General features: G+C 41.3%; 1 protein-coding gene across 1 annotated transcript in view; it reads left to right on the plus strand.

Moving 5' to 3' along the window:
• Nucleotides 1–24,311, plus strand: part of LOC126174939 (major royal jelly protein 1-like) — a 45,587-nt gene extending 21,276 nt beyond the window's left edge. The window contains exons 4-6 of the mRNA XM_049921395.1: nucleotides 14,883–15,062; nucleotides 20,486–20,803; nucleotides 23,873–24,311. Of these exons, the coding sequence (XP_049777352.1) occupies nucleotides 14,883–15,062; nucleotides 20,486–20,803; nucleotides 23,873–24,193 (819 nt within the window). The 3' untranslated portion in view covers nucleotides 24,194–24,311. The remainder of the gene's footprint in view (nucleotides 1–14,882; nucleotides 15,063–20,485; nucleotides 20,804–23,872) is intronic.
• Nucleotides 24,312–24,540: the final 229 nt, after the last annotated feature.

Raw genomic sequence — 24,540 nt, forward strand, 5'->3', positions numbered from 1 at the left:
TGACATTGCTGCTCGCGTTGGTCGAGATCCAATGACTGTTAGCAGAATATGGAATCGGTGGGTTCAGGACGGTAACACGGAACGCCGTGCTGGATCCCAACGGCCTCTTATCACTAGCAGTCGAGATGACAAGCATCTTACCCGCATGGTTGTAACGCATCGTGTAGCCACGTCTCGATCCCTGAGTCAACACATGGGGACGTTTGCAAGACAACAACCATCTGCACGAACAGTTCGACGACGTTTGCAGCAGCATGGACTATCAACTCGGAGACCATGGCTGCAGTTACCATTGACGCTGCGTCACAGACAGGAGCGCCTGCGATGGTGCACTCAACGATTAACTTGGATGCACGAATGGAAAAACGTCAGTTTTTCGGATGAATCCAGGTTCTGTTTACAGCATCATATGGTCGCATCAGTTTTTGGCGACATCGCGGTGAACGCACATTGAAACGTATATTCGTCATCGCCATACTGGCTTATCACCCGGCGTCATGGTATGGGGTGCCATTGGTTACACGTCTCGGTCACCTCTTGTTCTCATTGACGGCACTATGAACAGTGGACGTTACTTTTCAGATGTGTTACGACCTGTGGCTCTACCCTTCATTCGATCCCTGCGAAAGCCTACAGTTCAGCAGGATAATGCACGACTGCATGTTGCAGGTCCTGTACGGGCCGTTATGGATACAGAAAATGTTCGACTGCTGCCCTGGGCAGGACATTCTCCAGATCTCTCACCAACTGAAAACGTCTGGTCAATGGTGACCGAGCATCTGGCTCGTCACAATACGCTAGTCACTACTCTTGATGAACTGTGGTATCGCTGCATGGGCAGCTGTACCTGTACACTCCATCCAAGCTCTGTTTCACTCAATTCCTAGGCGTATCAAGGCTGTTATTACGGCCAGAGGTGGTTGCTTTGGGTACTGATTTCTCAGGATCTATGCACCCAAATTGCTTAAAAATGTATTCACATGTCAGTTGTAGTATAATATATTCGTCCAATGAATATCCGTTTATCATCTGCATTTCGTCTTGGTGTAGCAATTTTTATGACCAGTAGTATATGATGTACCAAGGTCTGGATTCTAAACCGGGTCTCCCGCTCGCTAGGCAGATGCGCTGACCAGTACGCCACCCTGGCGCATTTGCCGCCGCTCGTGGTCTCGCGGTAGCGTTCTCGCTTCCCGAGCACGGGGTCCCGGGTTCGATTCCCGGCGGGGTCAGGGATTTTCACCTGCCTCGAGATGACTGGGTGTTTGTGTTGTTCTCATCATTTCATCATCATCCAGGAAAGTGGCGAAATTGGACTGAGCAAAGGTTGGGAAATTGTACGGGCGCTGATAACCACGCAGTTGAGCGCCCCACAACACCAAACATCATCATCATCACCCTGGCGCATTGAGTTTGCACAGCTGCACGGACTACTATAGTGTTACTCCCTCCTCAAAGCAAATTCCCACCCACGCCTCAGCCCAAGTATACCCCCTAAACTCGAACAGTACTGCAAAGACTCTCCAGCTGTATTTGGAACAGTGTGTTTTATTTTGGCATATTAGACGAGCTGTCATCAGTAGATTCCCAAACCAGTAACTGCCGATAATATACCTAATATGTGTTTGTCGCTTTGTCCAACACTGATGCGTCAGTGTCGTACAGTGCTTGACGTGATTTTAAAATTATAGAAGACAAAAATAATTCATAAAGTTTATTGTTGATTATTATTTAGCGTAAAATAAGAACATACTGCTCGGCTTCACCATGGTTTCGTCAGTGCTGCCATCATACTATTTACTAGAATGGAATCATCTGGAATAGCCGCTCTCATCACTCTTCTAGTAGCTGGTATCTCTGAGAACTCTCCAGAAATACCGTCTTCAGCTGAAGAGGTTATTTTATTTTTGTGGGTTGATACGTCACTCTTATGGCGCCAGTCACAATGTACGAGTTACTAAGTGTCTTATGAGTCAAACAATTTTCACGATTTCCAAAGGCACGAACGCCAGTTTTCAGCCTAATCAGTCACTCAAAATAGAAATCAGGAGCACTAACAGATGACCGATTCTGTTCGAATGTTAATCATACTTATTTAAGATTTATTCGTCGCGGTTGACGTGGGAATGTAAGTTCAAAAGAACACTAAAACAAAATTAACTACAAAAAAACAAAATTAACTACAAAAGTTCAGATAAACCGTAAACACAAGTTTTTTATACAAGAGGAAACGTATACGAGGACTAGTTCATGTTCGATATTGTGAAGTAAATCTGCTGTAAGCTCTCTACTTTCCATATTTTGAGATGAAAGAGAAAAAAGTGTGGTAAACATGTCCTCTAAAGAGCGCACTTTAAGAGCTAAGATCACTGGTTCATCTTCGCTACTGTGCGACACATCTCGTCTACTGAGCAAGTGCTCTTAAGGTATGCTCTTTAGAGTCCACGTTTACTGGACACTTTTCTCTGGTTTTGGTCCGTACTACCATCTCTTAAAATATGGAAATTAGACATATTGCAGTAGAAGAGGTTTGTTTCACAGTAACGAAGGTGAACAAGTGCTCACAGCTCTTAAAGTATGTATTTTAGAGGCCACGATTACTGAGACCTTTTTGTTTCTTTTAGCGTGTGTTTTCAACTGTACGCGTTTACACCAATTATGATTCACCTTGTGTACATCGAAGTATTTGATAGCTATAAATCTGTGCTGATTTTTGCCCAGGGCAAAGTGTTTCGTCATTTATCTTTGATCTTGTACAAATGTTTCGATTAATTAATACTGATTAAAATATCGTTATAAGCGTGAGACACATTACCTTTATCGAGTTATTTATAATTGGTACATTGCATCTGATCAGTTATTTCAGAATTCTTACCAGACCAAGAGTCATAAAGTCAGCTAAGTAGGATTAGTTAGTAGTCTCCCACTAATTGTATTACGTCACTGTGAACAGTCAGAATAAGGACCAAAAACATCGGTCAGCATACTGTACGAACTACATTGCATCAAAGCAAAAACAGAAAATACTGAATGATATGGTATGGCCGTCCCTAAGCCCCGATTGTAATCCCATTGAAATGATCTGGGATGAACTGGACAGACGTATCAGGGTAGTTAATATATCCAGCAAGGAACATCTCTGGAAGTTACGGATGTGTGGAATCATATAGATTCAAGATACCTACAAAAACTAATTAATTGCATGCCTCGAGTTTGCGAGCCAATCATTAAATCCAAAGGAGGATACTTAGGTGAAAGTAAAATACAATGATTGTGATCGTATTATATATGTGGAAGTTTATATAATTATATTTCGTGAGAATTAACGTTTGATTGGTGTTGTAAATCTGAAATACAAAGGTGTATTGAAATTAACATTATGAACGTTCTTCTTAACAGGGTGCCCGTACACGTGTGGAACGCAATACAGTAACGACTGTGTGCCGAAGTGTCTATAGGTCCTTGGTAGGTTTCCTGAGGTATGTGTCACAGGTTACGCATTTCCCATAAATATGGGCCTTTGGTTGGTGCAGATCCCAGATGTGCCCCTTTGGGTGCAAATCTGGCGCATTTAGTGTGCTGGACACCAATGTGAGTTTACTATCACTCTTCTCAAGCCATTGTAATATGAGTGTGGCATTGTAACACGGCTAGTTATCCTGCTAGAGGATGCCATCACCACTGAGAAAGACATCAACAGTTATAATCAAAATATCCACGGGTGTACTGCCGGACTACAGTGTCCAACGGGCACAATATTTCGGCGATCATACATGTCGCCATCATCAGGTGAACTGACGGACTGAGCTCCTGTGAACGTGCCGGCACGGAGATCCGTACACTATGGTTGCTCAGGGGGAACTGGGTTCGGTCGCGGCGGCGGCCCATTTAAATACCCTCCGCCCGCGGCGCGCTCACTCAGCCGTCCGCGCCCCGCGCCACGGTTGCGCGGTCGAACAGATTGCGACGGCGTCTGGGATGACGTCGGTGTGATGGCTATGTCCGCTGTGGTCGTCACAACCATACATTTGCTCGATATACTCTTGATTAACCCAATAGCTGGTTCCCAAGCCTTGTTAAGATTATAGCCATCGAAATTCGCACCAATGACGACCTCATAAGCCGTGACAGAGCCATCACACCGACGTCATCCCAGACGCCGTCGCAATCTGTTCCACCGCGCGACCGTGGCGCGGAGCGCGGACGGCGGAGTGAGCGCGCCGCGGGCGGAGGGTATTTAAATCTGCCGCCGCCGCGACCGTACCCAGTTCCCCCTGAGCAGCCACAGTGTACGGATCACCGTGCTGGCACGTTCACAGGAGCTCAGTCCGTCAGTTCACCTGATAATGGCGACGTGTATGATCGCCGAATATTGTGCCCGTTGGAGACTGTAGACCGGCAGTACACCCGTGGATATTTTGATTATCAAATACGCCGAGAGAAACTCAAGAATCACATCATCAATAGTTATATTCACCCAGTCCACTGCTGTCATGTTGCCTTAGCTTACAAGAAGCCCAAAGGAACATGCCTAATCGCCTTGCAACCTGGGTGAGATTCTTGTTTGAAGCAACCGTTTATCTGGATAACGGCATACCCAGACACTACCATATATCTTGTGTCACAATGAACGTGACGTCTGGCCAGGTTATACATATGGGCACTTGTACTGACTCAACAAGGCAGGAATACAAATTAAAACGGAAATTATGGGATTCGACGATTTTGACGAAACGTTAATGCGTAGAACTGTACATCGATACTACGACAAAGGAGAGAATGTAATGGCAAAAAAAATACAGAGTTAACTTCGAGAAAAAATTAATCGTTTTTCTCGACTTCAACGGAAATTTTGGCATGGAATACCTACAGTTACTGTTACATAGCGTATATCGGCGATTTGTGTGATGGGTGCAGTGAGGAAGTGTCGGTAAGAGATGCAAATAAAATATTTTCTGGATGTATGGAATATTGTCGGTCGTATTAAGGCGAGCCTTCGGAACTGAAATCCTGGGGACGGCCTACAAATACTCATGCGCTGTCTCTCAAGGGATCGCTTGTAAATAAAATGCGATCATACGTCAAAAATACAGTTCTCTATTAAGCGCAATCCACCTCGTATTGCGTGATACTGAAGTATGCGGTGGTACTGCTTCTGATCCATACATGCTTCTATTTCCACAATGTCACCAACTCCATCTCCGGCAAAACATCCCCAAACCATAACAGAACCTCCACCGTGTTTAACTGTAGATAGAACATGTGAAAGTATTACGAGATAAAAAAAAATGAAATACCGTAAAAGGTATGAAACTGTTCCGCACGTGTGACGAAAAGTGTCGTCGCTGATGAATTTGCGTTCTGCTGGACTTTATAGAAACAGTCAGCGAAGGAGTTGTTAAGAATCTTTGAAATTAATTTTAGTTACATCTCAGACATACTTACTGTATTTTATTACTGACGAGATTATGGAACCTAGGTGGAAGTACAACATTGTGGCACTGCAAGAAGTGAGTTGGCAAGTGGAAGGACAGATATATATGCCTCAGTATTCTTAACTGTATATTGTACCAGAAAGAAGAAGAAGGCAATCTGGAACAGTATTCATAAAAACAAAAGAGATTAGGAATATTCTTTTGGAATTGAACCTATAAATGTAAGGCACGTAAAGAGTATACAACTACGACAAGAACACGACTACAGCCACTGCTAAATTTTAAGAAGGATGGGTGAAATGAATTCGATAACGAATCAGGGAGATATATATTACATGGATAAATTAATAATAAAGATAAATTATGAAAGTTAGCTGCTAGAAATAATTTACTCGTCAAGGGTACCTGTTTGCTACACATAAGGATATTGATATATGGAAAGCAAGTGTAAGTAGAAGAGCTAACCAGACAGATCACATGTTGGTAAAAGCACAATATGACACATCAGTCACAGATGTACGGAGCTGAAGGGTCCAAGCTATAATTCAGAACACTACGCTACAAAAGTTATATGGAGAGGGAAGTTAGTTGTAATACGTAAAAACAGAATGGAAAATATGCAAATTGGAATAAGGAAAAGCTTAACAACCCCTAAACTGTAAAAGCATACCAACGAGGAAACAAAGGGGAATCAAGGGAACTGGAACGAGATGTAGAGAGTGGTGAAAGTAGCAGCAGAAGAAATAACTGAGATAAGAAGGAAGGAAAGAAATGAATGGTTTGTTGATGAATGTAAACCTGAAATACAACATAAAAATGCAAGACTGAGCATGCTGCAGAAAGGGACAAGAAGAAATGTGGAGGAGGATAGAGAATTAAGGTGTAATGATCATAGGATAAGTAAGATAAACAAAAAGGAACTTCTGAAAGCAAAATTTTATGGGACAGAGGAACTATAGGAACAAAATGAAATAAGAAAATTATATCATGCTATAGGAAAGATGGGGGGAAAATTTCAACCAATACAAAATGCTTGTAAAAAGAGAAACGGAAAGATAATCCGAGACGAAGAAAAAATACTGCGGAGATGGGCAGAATATTTTGAAGATACCTCAATAGCAACACAGGCCCGGTGGACAATATAGAGGCAAGAGAAGATAAAAGAGAAGAAGCAAAAAGACCAGAAACGCAAGATATGGAGTCGGTGATACGTAACCTGAAAGATAAATATGCCGCTGTTGAAGATGGGGTAGTGTCGGAACTAAGAAGGTCTGGTGGTCATCCTCCAATAAGTGAAATTCATGCAGTAATAAATAACATATGGGGAAATGGAAGTATGTCTGAGGATGGGAAAACTGGAATAATATGCCCTCCATATAAGAATGAAGAAAACACTGCTTGTGCAAATTACAGTTGCATAACCTTACTAAATACAGCATACACTATATTCTCCGGCTGCTGAGTGAAAAGATAAATATTACACCGACAGTATCATCGGAGAATACCAATGTTGTTTCCGATCAAATGGAGGCATTTCTGACCATTCGTTTGTAATTAGATAAATAATGGAGACCGAGCGAGGTGGCGCAGTGGTTAGACACTGGACTCGCATTCGGGAGGACGACGGTTCAATCCCGCGTCCGGCCATCCTGATTTAGGTTTTCCGTGATTTCCCTAAATCGCTCCAGGCAAATGCCGGGATGGTTCCTTTCAAAAGGGCACGGCCGACTTCCTTCCCCGTCCTTCCCTCATCCGATGAGACCGATGACCTCGCTGTCTGGTCTCCTTCCCCAAACCAACCAACCAACCAATAATGTAGAAATCTTATGAATATGACGCAGGGTTACACTTCCTGTTTGTGGATTTTAAAGAAGATTTTAGTAGTGTTAGCAGATCAGCATTAGCACTAAAAGAATTGGGCATCGCAGCGACAAGCTAAGAAGGCCAACTGAATTAACAATGGAGGCAATGAAGAACACAAAGGCAAATGTAAAAGTGAACAACAAAACGACCAAGACCTTTAACTTTACAGATGGAGTGAAACAGAGTGATCTCTCTGCAGTCCTGTTTTACTTAGCACTGCATATTCTTGATACAAAGAAATAGACAAGAGAGGAACAGCAAGGATGAAATCAAGTCAGGTATGTGCGTATGCAGAAGATAATGCAATTGTGGACTGAGAGGTAAACACCCTTGATCAAATATGAAATAGTAGAAGGAGAAGGAGTAAAAATTTGACGTACTGCAAAATAAAGCTAGACCAACTACAAATTGATGTCCAGTTCTGAGCTTAGAAGAATACCACATGACTTAAGGCGTTGTTTAAAGCTATCAGCTGCTTGCATTATTCAAGTGTCCTCTTGACCAGTGCAAATAATATGAATCAATACATCACAGAAACGATTCAAGCTGAATATTATGCAACTTACATGTATTTTATGATTCTGTAATTACAAGAACAACGACGTTAGGAGTATATTATTACCTTGTGCGACGTGACCAGAGAGATATGGACGACAACTGACCCAGATGTGAATAACCTAAGGGCAATTGAAACGAAAATCATTCGAAAACTTTAGGGGCTTGTGAGAGAGGCAGAGAATTGGTGAGTTCGGTACCACCGTGAAATTCAAGAGCTAGTACGAGGGAAAGATATACTGTAATTTATTTAGTTCTCAAAGAATACACTAGTTAGTGCATGCGAAGAGGGTGACAGGTGACAGGATGTCGAAACGAGTGATGAAAAGCTGGCAGTATTGCACCAGAAGGAAGGGCCGCCCAAGAGCTAGATTGCTGGACACTGTGGTGGCTGACCTTACAAGTCAGAGACCCATAGATGGAAGAGAGAAGCAGAGAACAGAGATGTAGGAAGGATGGTTTTCGACGAAGCCAAGGCGTATCAGGGGTTGTAGACCCAAAAATAAGAAGAACAAGAAGAGGAAGAAGAAGAAGAAGGTTTTCACTCGCCTTGTGCTGATGTGTGCTATATGCAAACAAAAACGTAAATTTTTGAAAGATTGTCTCATAACAGATATCGTAAAATTTAGCTTCAAGTACACTACGTATTACTGACGAATGGTTGCTGACTGTGACGTGAGGTTACAGATTCATTTTAAAACCTGTAACTAATGGTGGGGAACTTACGTTACCAAGAGAAGATGTGTAAAAAGAATTCCAGCTGAAAAACAGATACTCGTTTTTATGTGTGAATAATGTGTTTGCTTTGAAAGAGAAAAGGACAGTGGCGGTCCTTTTGTGCCAGTCAGAAAATTACAATATGATACATAGACGACAAATGCAACTGGAAGCTCGGTGTGTGTGACGTCTGAAAAATCAAGGTGTGACACTGGGCCATGCGACAGATAATAATAGGTTAATTGAAAATGTAATTCCCAGAATTTGCATGAGTATTACGAGCGTAAAGTACCCAACAGGTAGGAAGCGACTTTTTAGTAGGGAGCACGACAGCTTTTCGATTTTCTTAGGAATTATTCGCTTTAGGTGGAGAAAGAAAATAACGTTCCACGGAGAAATTATAGAGCCAAAGTGGTATTACTTCAGTGAGTGTCCGGCAGTGAAACTGGAAATTACAATACCGCTCGGTGGGTCGTACACGATGCGCCGCATGATTAGACGACTTCTAGCTGTGAATATTCCATCAGGGAAGAGTGTGTAACTTATTGTCGTTCATTTTGAATTGATGGTCCATTATGAGTAATAAAATATAGATTACCAAGCAATAAATAGACTTCACCTTGGTTACAAACTGGTGTGTTATTCAGCTGCTAATCATACCGAGTTAGAAAAATGTTTTCGTAATGTATAATGCCCCGAACCATTTACGCGTCAAATGCGTCTACGAGGTTGGTGAGAAATAACATGGAACAGAATACTTCGCAATAGAAACTTTTGCATCTAACGAAAACAAAATAAAACATCGCCACAAATTTGTGCGCACTGCACATTACCACTTAACCCAACTAAACACAAATTAAAGCACGCGTTACGGTGTGAAATAAAGAATTTGCATTATGAGGAACGGAGGGGCAGGTGAATGAATCTGTCACACGAGTAACGCTAGAGAAATGCAATAACGATACGAGATTTCCATCACATTGTAGTAGGCAGACGGGCACGTAAATTTTGGTACCAGTCGAAGGTATGTCCTGAAATGGGACGTGATACTGTATTTATTGAAATCTTTCTTCAAAATATACGAGAAACGTATTAACACTGAAAGGCAAGGCGACTGGACTCGACTATTATGCTGTAAACTCTGCCATGTGGGACCCTCATGCTAGACTCGGTCTAGCCATTTATCTCATTAATTGGTTTCACAAAAGTTGTTCAATTAAACGTAAGTACGTACACACATTTTAAACCTTTCTTTTAATCCCCTTCTGATGCAGTAGAAGTTACCATATCGTTCAGTCTACAACAATCGTAGGTGACGGTATGTCCAAGTCATAAAAGGTAGTGATTACTGGAACCCTAATCTACCTCCGTACAGGTGTGTGATCTTCGAACTGCGGCCCTCGCTCCGCATGCGGCACGGATCAGGAATTCGTGTGCCCCATTGTTCCCAGACGTGTTTTATGCTAGCTTTCCTGTAGTAAATAACAGCCGAAGCTGAAGACGTCAGCTAACATTGAGAGTAATTTTCCACCTGAGGTAACAAACAAAAATTAATTACAGACACAGTAATATTTTAAGATGTGCTTAATTTTAATTGATGTCTGTAACTTCGGCCGTGAACTAAGTAAAGTTGGCCGCTTACATAAGGGCCGACAGATAAGCAGCGCGGCCATTACGGAATTACAGGATGTGAGAGGTGAAATGTCTTATCGTCTGTCTTCCAGTACTGACAACTCACGGGCATGCGCGGCTAGTAGCGATCAGCTGCTATGGTATAAATATTTGAAGGGGAGGAACAAAGGTTCGCGAATACGCTCTACAGAGACGGCAGTCTACAAACGTGTTTCTTATTTTTAGCAAGGAGCATTAAATTAATTAAAGCTGGAAACGAACAACAGTAAACACGAAGCGTTCCGAATAGTGCCGATCAGTAATTTAGGGCCAGCGGCAAACTTACCACTCCTTTACTATAGCTAGTCTATTGGGGGCTCATAACATGTTAATTTATGTTGGTTGCTAAAACCTGTTTGTTTAGATATCTCGGGTGATACAAGAGTTAAATGTGTTAACTGTACGATGTCCGCCCCTCGTGGTCTCGCGGTAGAGTTCTCCCTTCCCGAGCACGGGGTCCCGGGTTCGATTCCCGGCGGGGTCAGGTATTTTTCCTGTCTCGAGATGACTGGGTGTTGTTGTGTCGTCTTCATCATCATCTTTCATTCCCATTACGGTCGGAGGAAGGCACCGGCAAACCACCTCCATTAGGACCTTGCCTAGTAAGGCTGTGCGGGTCTCCCGCATCGTTCCGCTACGCACTGTAAAGAAGCATGGGACTTCATTTCATTCATACAACACAATAATGTACAATTTTGCCACCTGTCAGTTGTTGAACATCATGTTTCGTTATCTCGAACAGTTTACGAAACAAAAGAGGACAATCACCTAAAATTTGCAACCCTTTCATTGTGTAAACGGTGCTCTCCCTCTCTTTCCCTTCCCTCTTCTCCCCCTCCCCCCTCCCCTCCCCGTCTTCCCTATGAACACTAATAAAATCGACAAACTGTAGCAACCGTATTTCAGACTGGTAACGCAGGAAAAAGGTCCTTAGAACATGTGTCCGTGAATGGACGGTATGTGTGCAATGACAACTAATCGTCCCAGAACACAGTACAGAGCTGCATCGCATCCACGTCACAATATATGTTCTGGCCTTCACGGGATGCAACGCACACGCGTTCACATGTCGCTTCATGTACTGCCGCACTCTTTCGCACGTTTTGGCCCCTCTCCGAATAGCGTCGCAGAGGTCGTGAACACGTTGTTGAAGCGACTGCAAATCAGGAACTGGATAAGCAGGAACAACACTTCACAGATCCCCCTGAAGGTAAAGAATCATGGGGTTTAAGTCCGATGATCTAGAAAGTCTTGCTACGGGGCACCGTGTCCTATCCAAAGTCCGGGCAAGATGATGTTGAGGTGCCGACACACTGTAATGCGGAAATACGTTGGTGTTCCGTTATGCAGTAACCACAAAACCGGACGTATTGCCAAAGGCACATTATGAAGCAGCGGAGGCAGAGTATTCTGCAGGAATAATACCAGGTCTAAATATGTGGTCGCCAAGAATCCCTGCCCACACATTGATGCTTGAACCGATGCTCATGAGTTGCCTGAACCATTCCCTAAGGATTGTCTGTAGCCCACTGATATCAACTATGCAGATTTATGACGCCAGTTCTAATAAAAGGTTGCTTCGTTATTAAAGAGGACTGATGACAGAAATACCATAATTGCGATGGTCTGGTGTAAAAACCATCGACGAAACCCTTCCCGTAGAGGGACATCCGCTGCTGAAAATCCTTGCATTCGTTGCAGGTGATAGGGATAGTTGCGGTTATCACGCAGGATACACACAATCGTACTTAGGCTCACAGGATGTTGGTGGGCCACTTGCCACAAGCTAGTACTCCTGTTCGTCTCAACATGCTGTAGCATCCGGTCCTCCGAATCTTGTATACGCAAAGCCCGGAGCCTCCCTGCACGTTCGCCTGTCCGAAAGGATCCATGGCCACACAAACAACCACAAAAAGCTTGAAATATTGTGTTATGTAGTTGTTTTCTCTAAGGGTACTTGTTTTGGTATAGCTATGCTGCCTCTCGAAGACTTCCATCTGCTTGGCCATCTACAGACACCATCTCGGATCGTTCCCGGCATGAATACCGAATCACTCTGCTGCTTACAGTACGCTAATCCATTACACACCCTGCAACACACAAGGAATACACGGAACATGGTCAGAGGAACTTCCATTCATCTGTACCATCTAACGTGGCAACGATGCATTTCCGGACACATGTTCAAAACACCTTTCTACCTCCATCATTTCCAGTCGGGAATACGTCCTTGCTGTTTGTGGGTTTTATTAATCTTCACCCTCTGTGTAGCGGTAGTGTACCGCATTTTATAAGCTTAGTATCCATCCGTCGTTAGTGCTGACCCCATGACGTCACACACCCATATTACCTACATGCAGGGCGGCGGGAAGAGTGGCGTGGGAGGGGTAGGATTTGGTGTATTCGCGCGTGCTCAAACACACACACGCACGCACACACACACACACACACACACACACACACACACACACACACACACACACAAGCACCACTGCTGCCAGTACTCCACTTGGCTCCAAAACCTAACTGATTTTTGTACCCACTTGGTGAAAGGATGTTATAAACCTTCAAATTAAGTCCTACAACGCTATTTTCACGTCTCTCTCTCTCTCTCTCTCTGTCACACACACACACACACACACACACACACACACACACACACACAGACACATAGACACACACACACACACACACACACACACACACACACACACACACACATACACACAACACAAACATACCGTTACTCATAATTTTCACGGCTGGAGAGCTCTTTCTTGTGGTTTATCACTTAAACTGCACATTTTCACAATACGCGAGGGTTGCCATGAAATCAATAATGCTTCACCTCACCAAGCATCGTTTTATATGCGGTAGAAGGGGCCGGGTGAGAAGAAAATACGTCACTTTAACACCAGAAAAATATAATTGTCATTGTTGGCTGGCTAATACAGCTTTTGATCAGTTTCCAACTTACGCCTGTTTGAGGTTACGATACAGCTGGTAGAGAGACGAGCTTTTATCGCCTGATGTTTTTAGAAGTTTTTCTCTAATGTTTCAGATCGTCATGCACTGTATCAGGGGGAAGAAGACACCGGTCTATGTTATAGTGAAATACAATTGACGCTATTGACTGTCTTTATATTTGCTGTAATTCGTGACTGCCCAACGTAGCTTTATGTTTGATAAGACATGGTTAGTAATTACCATACTGAGAAGCTCTGTGATGTTTACCAACTGGAACTATAATATCAAGGCTCTTTAAAACGTTTACAACTATATCTCATTTCCCATGCATAAGCGATTACGACATAACACGAAGCGCTAACTCTGATGCAAGTTCTGGAGAATGTGGTGAAAACAGTTACTATGAAAGGAGGATTTAATCAGCTGTTGTAAAAAGAAGCCGTTGCAACTGTGCAGACTAGTCTCCCAAATTACTTTAAACGCAGTATATGGAAAAATATGGATACGACTGGGGAATGCGTGATGATAGCAGTTACTGGTCAAGGAACGTGGCCATATGTTGCAGTACTCGCAAAAAATGAAGGATCCAATAACGCTTACTACATTATATCAGATTCAAAAAATAAGTTCACAATCATTCTGTGCCATTTGGATCTTTTCAGAAGGGATGGTTTAACTGTACGTAATGGTGGTCTCATCATTGTGCTTCTACCAACTGTAAAGCTTTTTGCAGAGTTTAAATTGATGAAATAACTACGTTTGATGACCGTTCGTTTGCTCAAGTGGTAAGCCTAAAGTTGTGTACCACTAGAATATGGGGAAGACCCCGCAATGTTTGTTTGAACTACGAGATAGTGATGTTTTCATGTTGTCACAAATGCAGTTCTGCTACTGGTTGACAGAATGAGACCGAGCAGCCGTTTATGTTGATCTAAATTTTTATGAAGCTGAAATAATTAGTTGGTACTTCTCGCATTTATCCTTGAATTTTACGAAAATATGACATCTCATTAATATAATGCATTAAAGATTCTTTCTGATTGTCAGTGATGGTTGTTTGTGCATGTGTTAGATCTGTAGGAACATTGTGGCAGATAAATTGAGGGTCTATTGTGCTTTCTAACGAGTGGTGCACCATAGGCAAATTTCGGCATAGAAAAAAAATTTACAAATTTTAATAAATATTGCAGATAGTTCAGACGTGGATATAATATTGTGTTACTTAATTGGAAAGGAATTGGTATGAAGGTCGAACCACCGTTGCGTTTAGTCACCATGTATATATCTTAACCCGAAAGTCACATCAGTAATGCTACTGAAGGAGACACTTGTGTTTTGAGAGAGAGAGAGTAAGTAAAGAGTGGCAGTGCAGCAAACAAAAGATTTTAACTTCTACGTATATTTTGGTGTTGCCAACTGTCTGTTGCACATCGCTGTTCAATGATGGGAAAAGTGCTACCAGCTGTCAAAGACTGTGTTACTGTTAGTCGGAATGAAATATAATCACGAATAGCGTATATGTAGGTTATAGCGTAACCTAAATATAGGTATAGTCAATTACAGTGGTTCATTGTGCTGCACATTTCACTAGAGAGGGAGATTTTGTTTGCGTACACATAATAGTGGACTCCTAGGTTTTCCTATACTGCTAAATATCTCTTGTTTTCGTTTCAGAAAACATGGATGGATGACGACACGCTGTACGCCCTTGACAGTGGCGTTCTGGACATGACTACAAGTCCTAATCATGTCTGTCCACCCAAAATTGTGGCTTTCAATCTGCTAACCGATGAGGTTAAAAGTACGACAGTTATCGAGAATTCTGCATGTAACTCACTGTACACAGTAATTGTGGTAAGTTTAAACTGTAAACGTAAATACACATAGGATATGTCTGCGTGATTTGATATCGATTGATTATTACTAATAGCTTTTGCGAAGTAGTATTGTCTAGGTCGTTTGCCGGAACTTTTGTTTATTAAATTGTTGACACAATTCGACTGTTTTCATCATTAGCTTGATTGTAAGATTAAATGAGAAGAAGAAGAACTACATGTATATTACCTGTTTCAGTTATTCAGTTAAAAAATTCAGAAATGCCTTTTTTTCCAGAGCAGTGCCTCAGCTCTCCTCTACAAATTTGAAAAGATGTTGAAATACCAAAAATCTCCTATGTGGCTTCCTTCATTCACAACAAATTTCAATCATTAACAATATAATCCTACACCTACAAGAAATGTTCCTTGATGACAGATGATATGAACTGAAATTAGGATACAAACTTGTAACTGCTGTTCTTTACAGGTTATAAGTCTGCTAACAGGTCCTTTGTGCTCAGTGTGATGTAAATTTGGCGTCTATTAATTTATTTGATGCCTAGGAGCCTAAATTTGAACTAACGATTATGTTGATAACACTACAGCATATCGCAAAAGATGACATCAGTGATGAAACTAATTTTCCATGAAGCAACTCTCTGTGGATTCAAGATGTTACTTAAAAAAATGTATTTTGACTTCATATTCAACTGAAAACCAGATTTTTGAAAACAGGACATCACGTTAACCGAAGAATAACGAAGAGGACTCGTAGATGAAAACCTTGCTTCAAATTTTCGTTTGGACGTCCTAAGGTAATTTCCCTATGGTGTTTGTAAATGACTCAGGGTGAGACTGTTCTTTTTACTTGCTCATGATCGATTCCATCTTGTCTCCTGGTCGACTTGGGCTAATGTGTCGTTCGGCAAGTTGAAGAGATTTTAACCGTCCGTATTCTTCTTACAACATTAAACTGCAGTAATAATGAAGGTATTAAAGGGAATAAAGAAAACTGTTTCTCAGACTAATTGTGGTACTAATCATAACAACAGTCACAGTAAATATTGGGATTACGTGAAAACAGTATGATCGATTGTACCTCTTTGTTTTGTCTGATATTTCACGTACTCAGCATTTCATTTTCCCTGAGACTGCTTGGACATTTCCTGAAATAAAAAGTATGCTACGTTTAGCTACTAACATGCCAAGTATTCACCGGACACAGTTCTCTGAAATGGTCCTTGGTTAACAACTGATCTTAAGATTAAGGACAGGATACTACTGTGCACTCTGAAATTGTTTCTTGGAAGCCCTTCCTTTTGTTGCACTTCAGTCGATAGTAATTAACTGGACAAAGCAGACGACTGGCAACTCGCTACGTCCAGCTTAGTGGTGTTACTACCACTACATTATTTTAGGTAATGGTTCCTCAGATCTATCTTTCACATGAGAAGAAGATAGTGGCTGATGAGCCAGACGTTCGGGATGCCTTTTAAAAACAGCGGTTTACTACACTTCTGTCGATGCAGGACACGATTGAAATGTATAAACTAGTTACTAAAGAATACGTAATGTGACAAGGAAACCTTGAGTGCGTGGTCGCAAGCTTACGTCTTAGCAGCGTTCATTTGAATGGGTTTTGTTATCAGGGTTCATTTGAAAGGGTTCTGTTAGCATTTACGATAGGAGAAACATTAACTACTAATTACTCATCATGTACATCATGAGGGCGACAGAAAATGGATGTCAGGGAGGTGCAGATATCAACCTGACGTGGTATGTGTTTATTATACTTCACAAAATGGACATCGTCGACATGCAAGAAATGTTCGAAACAAAACCACTAACTTGCACCATGAACACCGAATGAAAAACTGCGCGCCACAGTGATCACAGACGTTCGCAGCGTCAAGCTCCAACGCGAACTCCTTGGCAGCTACAAGCTGTGCAGGAAGTTCGGCTTTGTATCCACTTTTCAAGAACACACATAAAATTATATGGACGTAAGGGGTGATAAGGACTGGTGAAATGTGATGGCGAAACATCCTATTTGGTGCTTATTGTGAAACTGGCTATCCTTCAAGGTGTAGCTGCCAATAGTGCGATAATATGTTTAAGGATAATTTGATCTACAGCAGTATGATTTTTACACGTAGGTTACGAATCAAAGAAAGGCAAGTTATTTTGACCAGGTATTGGCCAAAATCTATGGGCATGCCTTAATTGCAATTCTCTTACTCCCGTTTTTCCTGGCTCGCTTGCAGTTATGTCAAAATTCACTACAGCCCTCGCAAGATCATGCACAAGAGAAAGAATCGTAGGGATCAAATCACCTCAACTTCTTGAAGTACAATAAATAACTTCCCAGCCAGTTTACAGTCCAGATTAACAGTCTTCATAATTGTATACGAATGCGTTAAGGTATTGATGTTAGTAGTTGGTACAACTCTCATGGTACCTCTAATTTCCATTGTCTCTTTCATATGCATTTCCTCTTCAAATCTTAATTGGAGTTGGAAACTAAGTCCTTACTAAACGATGGGATAAGTTTATCTTATCTACAATTTTTTGGGCCGATTCCGCAGTTTGCTGTGCATCGTCAAGTCAACGCGTTGTAAGAAATTTCGTTATCTTACGTTTGCCAATTCTGTAGCCCTGTTTGAAATTATACAACTAGCAGACTGTTTCCACTGAAATCACTGTAATCTATGTCACGTGATATTTGATGTGCATAACGTCACTATCATGCACGTCCTGAAGATTGTATCGAGCATCCTCGAATCACTCGACCACCAGTTTTTGCAGCAATTGTGCCTTGTCCTCTCTTGATTATCCTTAGCTTTTCTTATGCACTGCACGGTCGTATTGCTGCGGACTTATTTTGAAATCTGTTCAAAACTGATTTTTTTCTATACTGTGGGTGATCTATTTATATAATTATGTTTCGCACACATCCTTGGACAACAGTTGTTCTGTACTACGTTTCTCTGAAGACGGTATTTGTGGCTCCCTGTCCGACAAGGATGATGAACTATATTGCTCGACACCTGTTTCAGTATCACTTTCGCTCGTTAAGCACGTATCGTTATCGTTGTACTCCTCATGTATATTGTCTGCACAGTAGAGCGTGTACGACACCACACATCCCACTAACTCACCTTGCAGATACGCTAATACTTCATCTGCGACTTGTTTCTCACTCCGCTAAATTCCTTGCGTTCCTTTCTCACGAAATGTCAACTTCTGCGACTCTCGTTGTGTATAGAAAATAATGTCGACTTTGTTTATCGTTGCCATTGCTCTGCTTTGTATCAACACCACTACCACTGTAACACTGTTGAGAGTTACTCGTCGACTAAGCAGTTCAACTACGCTCTTTAGCCTCATGCTATGCCCACCATTGGATAACTCCAGTCCCGCCTTCTGTTGCCATTAGCAGCTAATATTGTGGTTGTACAACGATAATATATTGGGCGTCGAATGCTGTAAACTACTTTGGTCTTTTGCGACCTCGCACGTAAGAGGTTCCTTGTGAGATGACAATTTTCAGTGATTTAGAATGTATTTTGCGATGAATCTTCTTGGTAAATCTGTGAGCCGGGTTCACGAGTCGAGCTCAGAGCTTTACATGAACAAAACGCTACGAGCTGAGCTATCCACGAACGCTTCACAGATCGACTAAAAGTTTGAACATAAGTTTGAGAGCACAACTTCTATTCATGGGCAGACACAGCAATGAAAAAGATACATGTAAACGAAGATGTAAGGTATGGTTTGCAGCTTGTCTCCTATTCTTGTTACAATTCATATAGATGTTTTGATTAGAGAATGGATGAATAAAATTAACGGAGGAATTTTATTCCACAAAATTTTACACATAAGACGACGTCATTTGCTGATGATCGGATTACTGAAATTGAAGACGAGGTGCGAAGAGCAGTGCAGTATGTGTGCTACGGAAGTCATATGAAAATTACAATGTAAAATCTCCATAAATAAAGCAAAAACAGTGGCATTTACAGGTTAATATACAGTGAGAACCAAAATTGCAGTCAGTGGTGGTGCATTAGAACAAACTGCGGGCTATAATTCCTTGGGAACATACGTCAGTTAAAAATATGAAAACTATTTTATAAACAATGAACTCATGTTGAAGCAAACATGCAGTACAATAAATAAACGTCTAGGAACTAAAACCAGGGAAAAAGTTCATAAAATAATGTGCCTGGTTATGTCTATGGATATAATACATGGACGTTGACAAAAGCTGATAAATATAGAAATCATTCCAGTCATCATGTTGACAGAACACCGAAGGAGAGGATCTCAAGAAGAGTGTTGTCCTATAGGCCTAAGGGGAGAAGATATCCAGGAAGACCAAGGAAACGAAGGTCAGATATCTTTGAAGGCGGAAGAGGTAACATAACCTAATCGATGGTGTGCAGAGGAAGAAGAAGTGTCTTACAGAATGTATAGAGGATGCAGGTGAGCTCAGGTGGAGAATGCTGGATCGGGATGAGTCGCTCATAGGTAGCAGAATCCCTTATTACAAGGTCAAGTCTTCATATGGCGATGGATGGAAGGTGGACTTCGATAAACGGACCGACGGCAGTGCAGTGAAGCGTTGTTGTAGGCAAATGGCTGCTGTTAAGCTGAGTTTTCGTAGGAGCAGGAATTTTGCGTCCCGTAGTACGTAATGTGCCCCGTGAATTCGTCGTCTCCTCGACAGTGACAAAATAATGAACATCTTTTCCGGTAGAGTGCAGTGTGTAATGCGTAAGCGCGTTTCCTTAGGCGACAGAGTTGCGCTCTACATTACATAAATGACGTAGTTAGTAGTAGTACTTCCGGTATCGGTAGCAGTGATGGGGAAAGAAAGATAAATGAATGTGCAGGACAGAAACGGGGAGCCGAGGACTTACGTGTTTTATTGTTTCGTTGTCTGTTTGTCTTGCACATAATTAGAAGTGTATATCATACGGCGTTAGTCCACTGTGTATTTTATATCCTTACAAATATAAATTCCTTTTTATAAGTAATAAAAATTTTGTTGATTGCGCAACTTACGTGCTGTTATCTAACCAAAGCAGTTACTTTTGTACTCAACAGAACGTTTTTCATCATGATCAAAGCCAAGAGTTTCTCGTTATTATTGATAAATGCGAAAATGGTTTATGATTAAAAGAAGTGTGTTTTATGTAAGTTTTACGAAGTACTGAAGCGTTTGTTTTCTTTATTTTTACTACAGCATGCCTGTCTTTCATGTTCCAAATCAAAAATTTTCGAATAAAAGTTAAACTAATCTTTAAAATTTTCAATTATGTTGGAAATATGTTTATTTTCAAGAAATAGACAAGAGGATAACTAAGTAGTAACTCTGTTCAGTAAATTATGCACTGCGCTCAGTTAAATGAAGGCCTAGCAAAATCCTCTGTAAAAACACGGAGATTTCCGCTTCAGGTGGAAGAGTGCCCAGCCGGCAGTCTGGTGGCCTACAGCGCCGACCCGCTGGGCTTCCGGTTGACAGTTACCGACCTCGTCAACGGAGACTCCAAACATCTCCAGAGTCAGTACTTCTACCCCAAGCCCGGATTCCTCTTCACTAAGGCGGGTGGACCGTCTGTTTTCCTCCCGTATGGACTGTGCGGCCTGTCAGCAGATAACAACTGCGATGGGAAACTCTACCTACAGGCCTACGCTAGCGACATTCAGGACGTCTTGGACAAGGAGCTCATCCACAACTCGAGCGACGGGGACGTCTTGGACACCAAAGCACAGGTAACGTAACACTATAACTGCCTTGACGTGACTCACTTACTACCCAGTGTATGTTTTCCATTCTACTGCGTGTAGTGATAAGTTATGAAGCTTCCTAACATATTTGAACTTCGTACTAGACGGGACTTGAGCCAGGACCCTTTTCTTCCATGGGCAAAGATCCTACCCGCTAAGTTATTATTGGATATGTGTATCAGAAGAGAAACCTAATCTTCAAGTTGTTCACGGTCTGGCATAAACTTTAAATCTACAACGAGGTTTTATACGTCATGTAGCATACCGAAACAGTGGATAATGTGACACTATTGACGATAAAAAATGTATTCCAACTGTACTTTATGGAATTAAGCAGGTAATTATTTCCTCAGCTGGTAATACGCCTTGCATTACAGGCAGTAAATCACATCTATTCTAGAAAAAGTCATCGACATACTTATAAACGTTTTGGCACTTCGTCTTTTAATGTTAACTTCATTGAATAGTATGCTACAATGATATCTAGAGCTCATAGTAAGATATGGAAATAACTTAACGTCACAGAACGGCTATCACAAGACAGATGCGTTTTATCTCTCGTAATTTAATTTTAGTCGTAGGAATGCAACAAAGTGAATAGCAAAAATTTCATGATCACCATGCTACGAATGTTCTCCAAAGGATGATGTCATTTGCACAGTTTTTTTCCCTTAAAGACGCTTATGTTACTTGGAAGATAGTATAATACAATCCCATTTGCACAGCTAATATAAAACTACAAAATTGTACAGTGTCACATACGGTAACAATAACAAACAGGTTGCTCCAGCACTTACCACTACCTGTGAATTTCTTTCTATTAACAATTTATTTCGAAGACACTACATTTTCACATAACATGCTAATGATTACCGCTTTCAACTTCTACTTCGCATCGTCTTTAACGGTGTTAGTGAATCCAAATATTCCGATTCCTTCAAATTTATCAGCCATTTTATATAATAAAATACAGAGAACAAGTAGTACGTTTATTTCCGAAACATTACCCCATCATTTACAAATTACATTATGTATTTATAAAGTTTAAATGAATCTATTAGCAACAATATTCATGTCTAGGACGCATTTAGCTATTACACAAGATAGACCGGCAGACCTTTCAAAGTAAGATATAAAAGCATCTCCCTAGTAAAGTTGGCGGAAATTTGTACAATTCCACATTTGCAGAACGTCTGCTTCTTCTACAACACGCACCACGGAGATTAAAAGACTTCGAATGTTTCCCCGAAGAAAGTAAATGTTACTAGCTTGACCTCTTAGAAGACTTAGAAATTTCTGAACATTTTGCTCACAAAGATGGAGCCACCGTAAATGTACAGGTGCAACTCAAAAACGTAAATTTTCTAGATAATTTCAGACGCCTTCTTTCGTTAACGTAACAGAAGTACTCGATCTTCCACGTGACTATTGGATATGTCATTTTCCTTGTTTGTTAAAAGTGGTAATACTCTGTCTCTTCTTTGTTTATGACAATGTATTTTTTGAGGTTTTTATGTTCACCATTTCTCAGATTAGTTGTATTTTTAGTTATACACGTAATTACTATCACTTGTTTACAGTTTACGTAATTTGGTTTTACTGCAATAAGCCTTCCTTGATAGCAACCCATTAGTTATTGCCTTATTATTAAGTTTACATATGTACATAACTAAATATGAGTTGGTTTTCACTATCATAATTTTAATTTCATTGTTTTAAGCAAGTTAAGAGTAAAAACACTCAGTCACTAACGCGGACCATCTCCGCACAAACTACATGTGCTCTTTCTCGCTTGAAGCTTTTCTCAGCCCAAACGTTACGTTCGCGACGCTGGTGTCTGACCTGTGCAACGATGAGGCTCTATTCAATGGTGATCACCGTATTGGGTATTGTCTTAATACTATGGAGGGGAGAGCTTCTATTTTACTGACGCCTTTTGGCTATTTGTAACGTACCGACCTGATTAGGTTGCCCCTAACATCCTTCTGAAGAAAACGTTTTTATAAACATTGAAACCATGTCAATGGATTTCAATAAACCTTCCAGTTTGGAACTGATTGGCTGAATATTATTTCTACACGAAGGTGAATAAATGTTGTAACGTTTCTGAACAAATTGCTCTGTTCGTAACCGCAACTTAGTTCGAAGTTTACTTAGAGCAGAGTACGCCTAATCATAAAAATTCACTATAAATGCATTGCTTAGTGACCCGGCGCACTGTCAGACTCTTACACAGAAAGCTACTCTTGCAACTATTGTCACATGGCCGTTGTGTAAAATGCTTTAATAAATATGTCGTTTGGCTTCCGATATATCAAAGACAGGGTCTTGTCCCAGACGAAAAAGACATTCTTCTGACGATGACAGTAGCTCTGTCGCATATAGACTAGCCACAAGATACAAAATTAAATACTATTTTCTTGGTATGCGATACACACGCCTCTTTGTTCGATGCCCATTCATTACAGTGCGGTGCACCGTATCAAAAAGTTTCGAGGTGGCAAAAACGATTATTGAGTTCAGTGTTGCTCTCAGTAAGATCGCTAACAATGAACCCTGGCACATACGGCTGTTCTATATCTTCATTAATGAAACAGCCGAACTTGTGGATTGTAAACCCTAGCCGGCCGCGGTGGTCTAGAGGTTCTAGGCGCTCAGTCCGGAACCGCGCGACTGCTACGGTCGCAGGTTCGAATCCTGCCTCGGGCATGGATGTGTGTGAAGTCCTTAGGTTAGTTAGGTTTAAGTAGTTCTAAGTTCTAGGGGACTGATGACGACAGATGTTCAGTCCCATAGTGCTCAGAGCCATTTGAACCATTTCTTTTTTTTTTTTTGTAAACCCTAGATCTGTTCGTATCCATTCACCTCCTTCCGTAGATTCATCAGTAACGGGATTAGTATTGGAATCTCATTTGTGATGTCAACATTTACCGGAAAATTACACTATTTCAGTACTCGTTTCCAGCTTGCTGTGGTCATCATCGACTTCTGCTGTTTATATTAGTTTCACTTAGTCTGATAGCTCTAGGGTGACTTTTGGTCGGCCTGTTTCAGTTGGCATTACCTGGACGACTCTCGGGTCCCAACGGCCCGGTGGCTGTCGACCCAACTGGCCAGCTGGTGTTCTTCTCCATAGAAGACGACCTGGCTGTCTACTGCTGGAACACAAGCAAGGAGCACGACCCAAAGAACTTCCGCATGATTGCTCAAGACGACGAACGTTTACAGTATATAAGCAGCTTGAAGATCGATCGTGGCTCTCAACGAATATATATACAAAGCAATCGGTTTACAAAGTACTTGTCCAATGTTACCGACTATTCTGAAGATAACTATTACCTTTTGTACATTCCCATGGACGGTTTACAATGTTAGATCATCCAATCCAGTCAACTTATGTTTCCGGAGGGAACTAAAAGACAAATATTTCCTGTATTCGCAAACTTATGTATCAATTGCAAAATGTAACACAGGTACAGCTGCATGAAATTTATATCTATATCATTTGCTCTCGCAACTCACTCATTGAAAATCTAACACTTAAATCTTTCCTTCGCCCAATACACGGATGTATTTTTGTATCTTGTCTGCATACAAATTTCATAATACAAACAATCGCAAACAGATATCTTCTGCGACCTAACGATGTAGTTTCTTGCTGCCATAGCACCAATGAGAAAACTTAAATTTTCATCGAACACATGGTTCAGCGAAATCTCGTC

This window comes from Schistocerca cancellata, chromosome 3 (genome assembly GCF_023864275.1).
Source record: "Schistocerca cancellata isolate TAMUIC-IGC-003103 chromosome 3, iqSchCanc2.1, whole genome shotgun sequence".
NCBI lineage: Eukaryota > Metazoa > Arthropoda > Insecta > Orthoptera > Acrididae > Schistocerca > Schistocerca cancellata.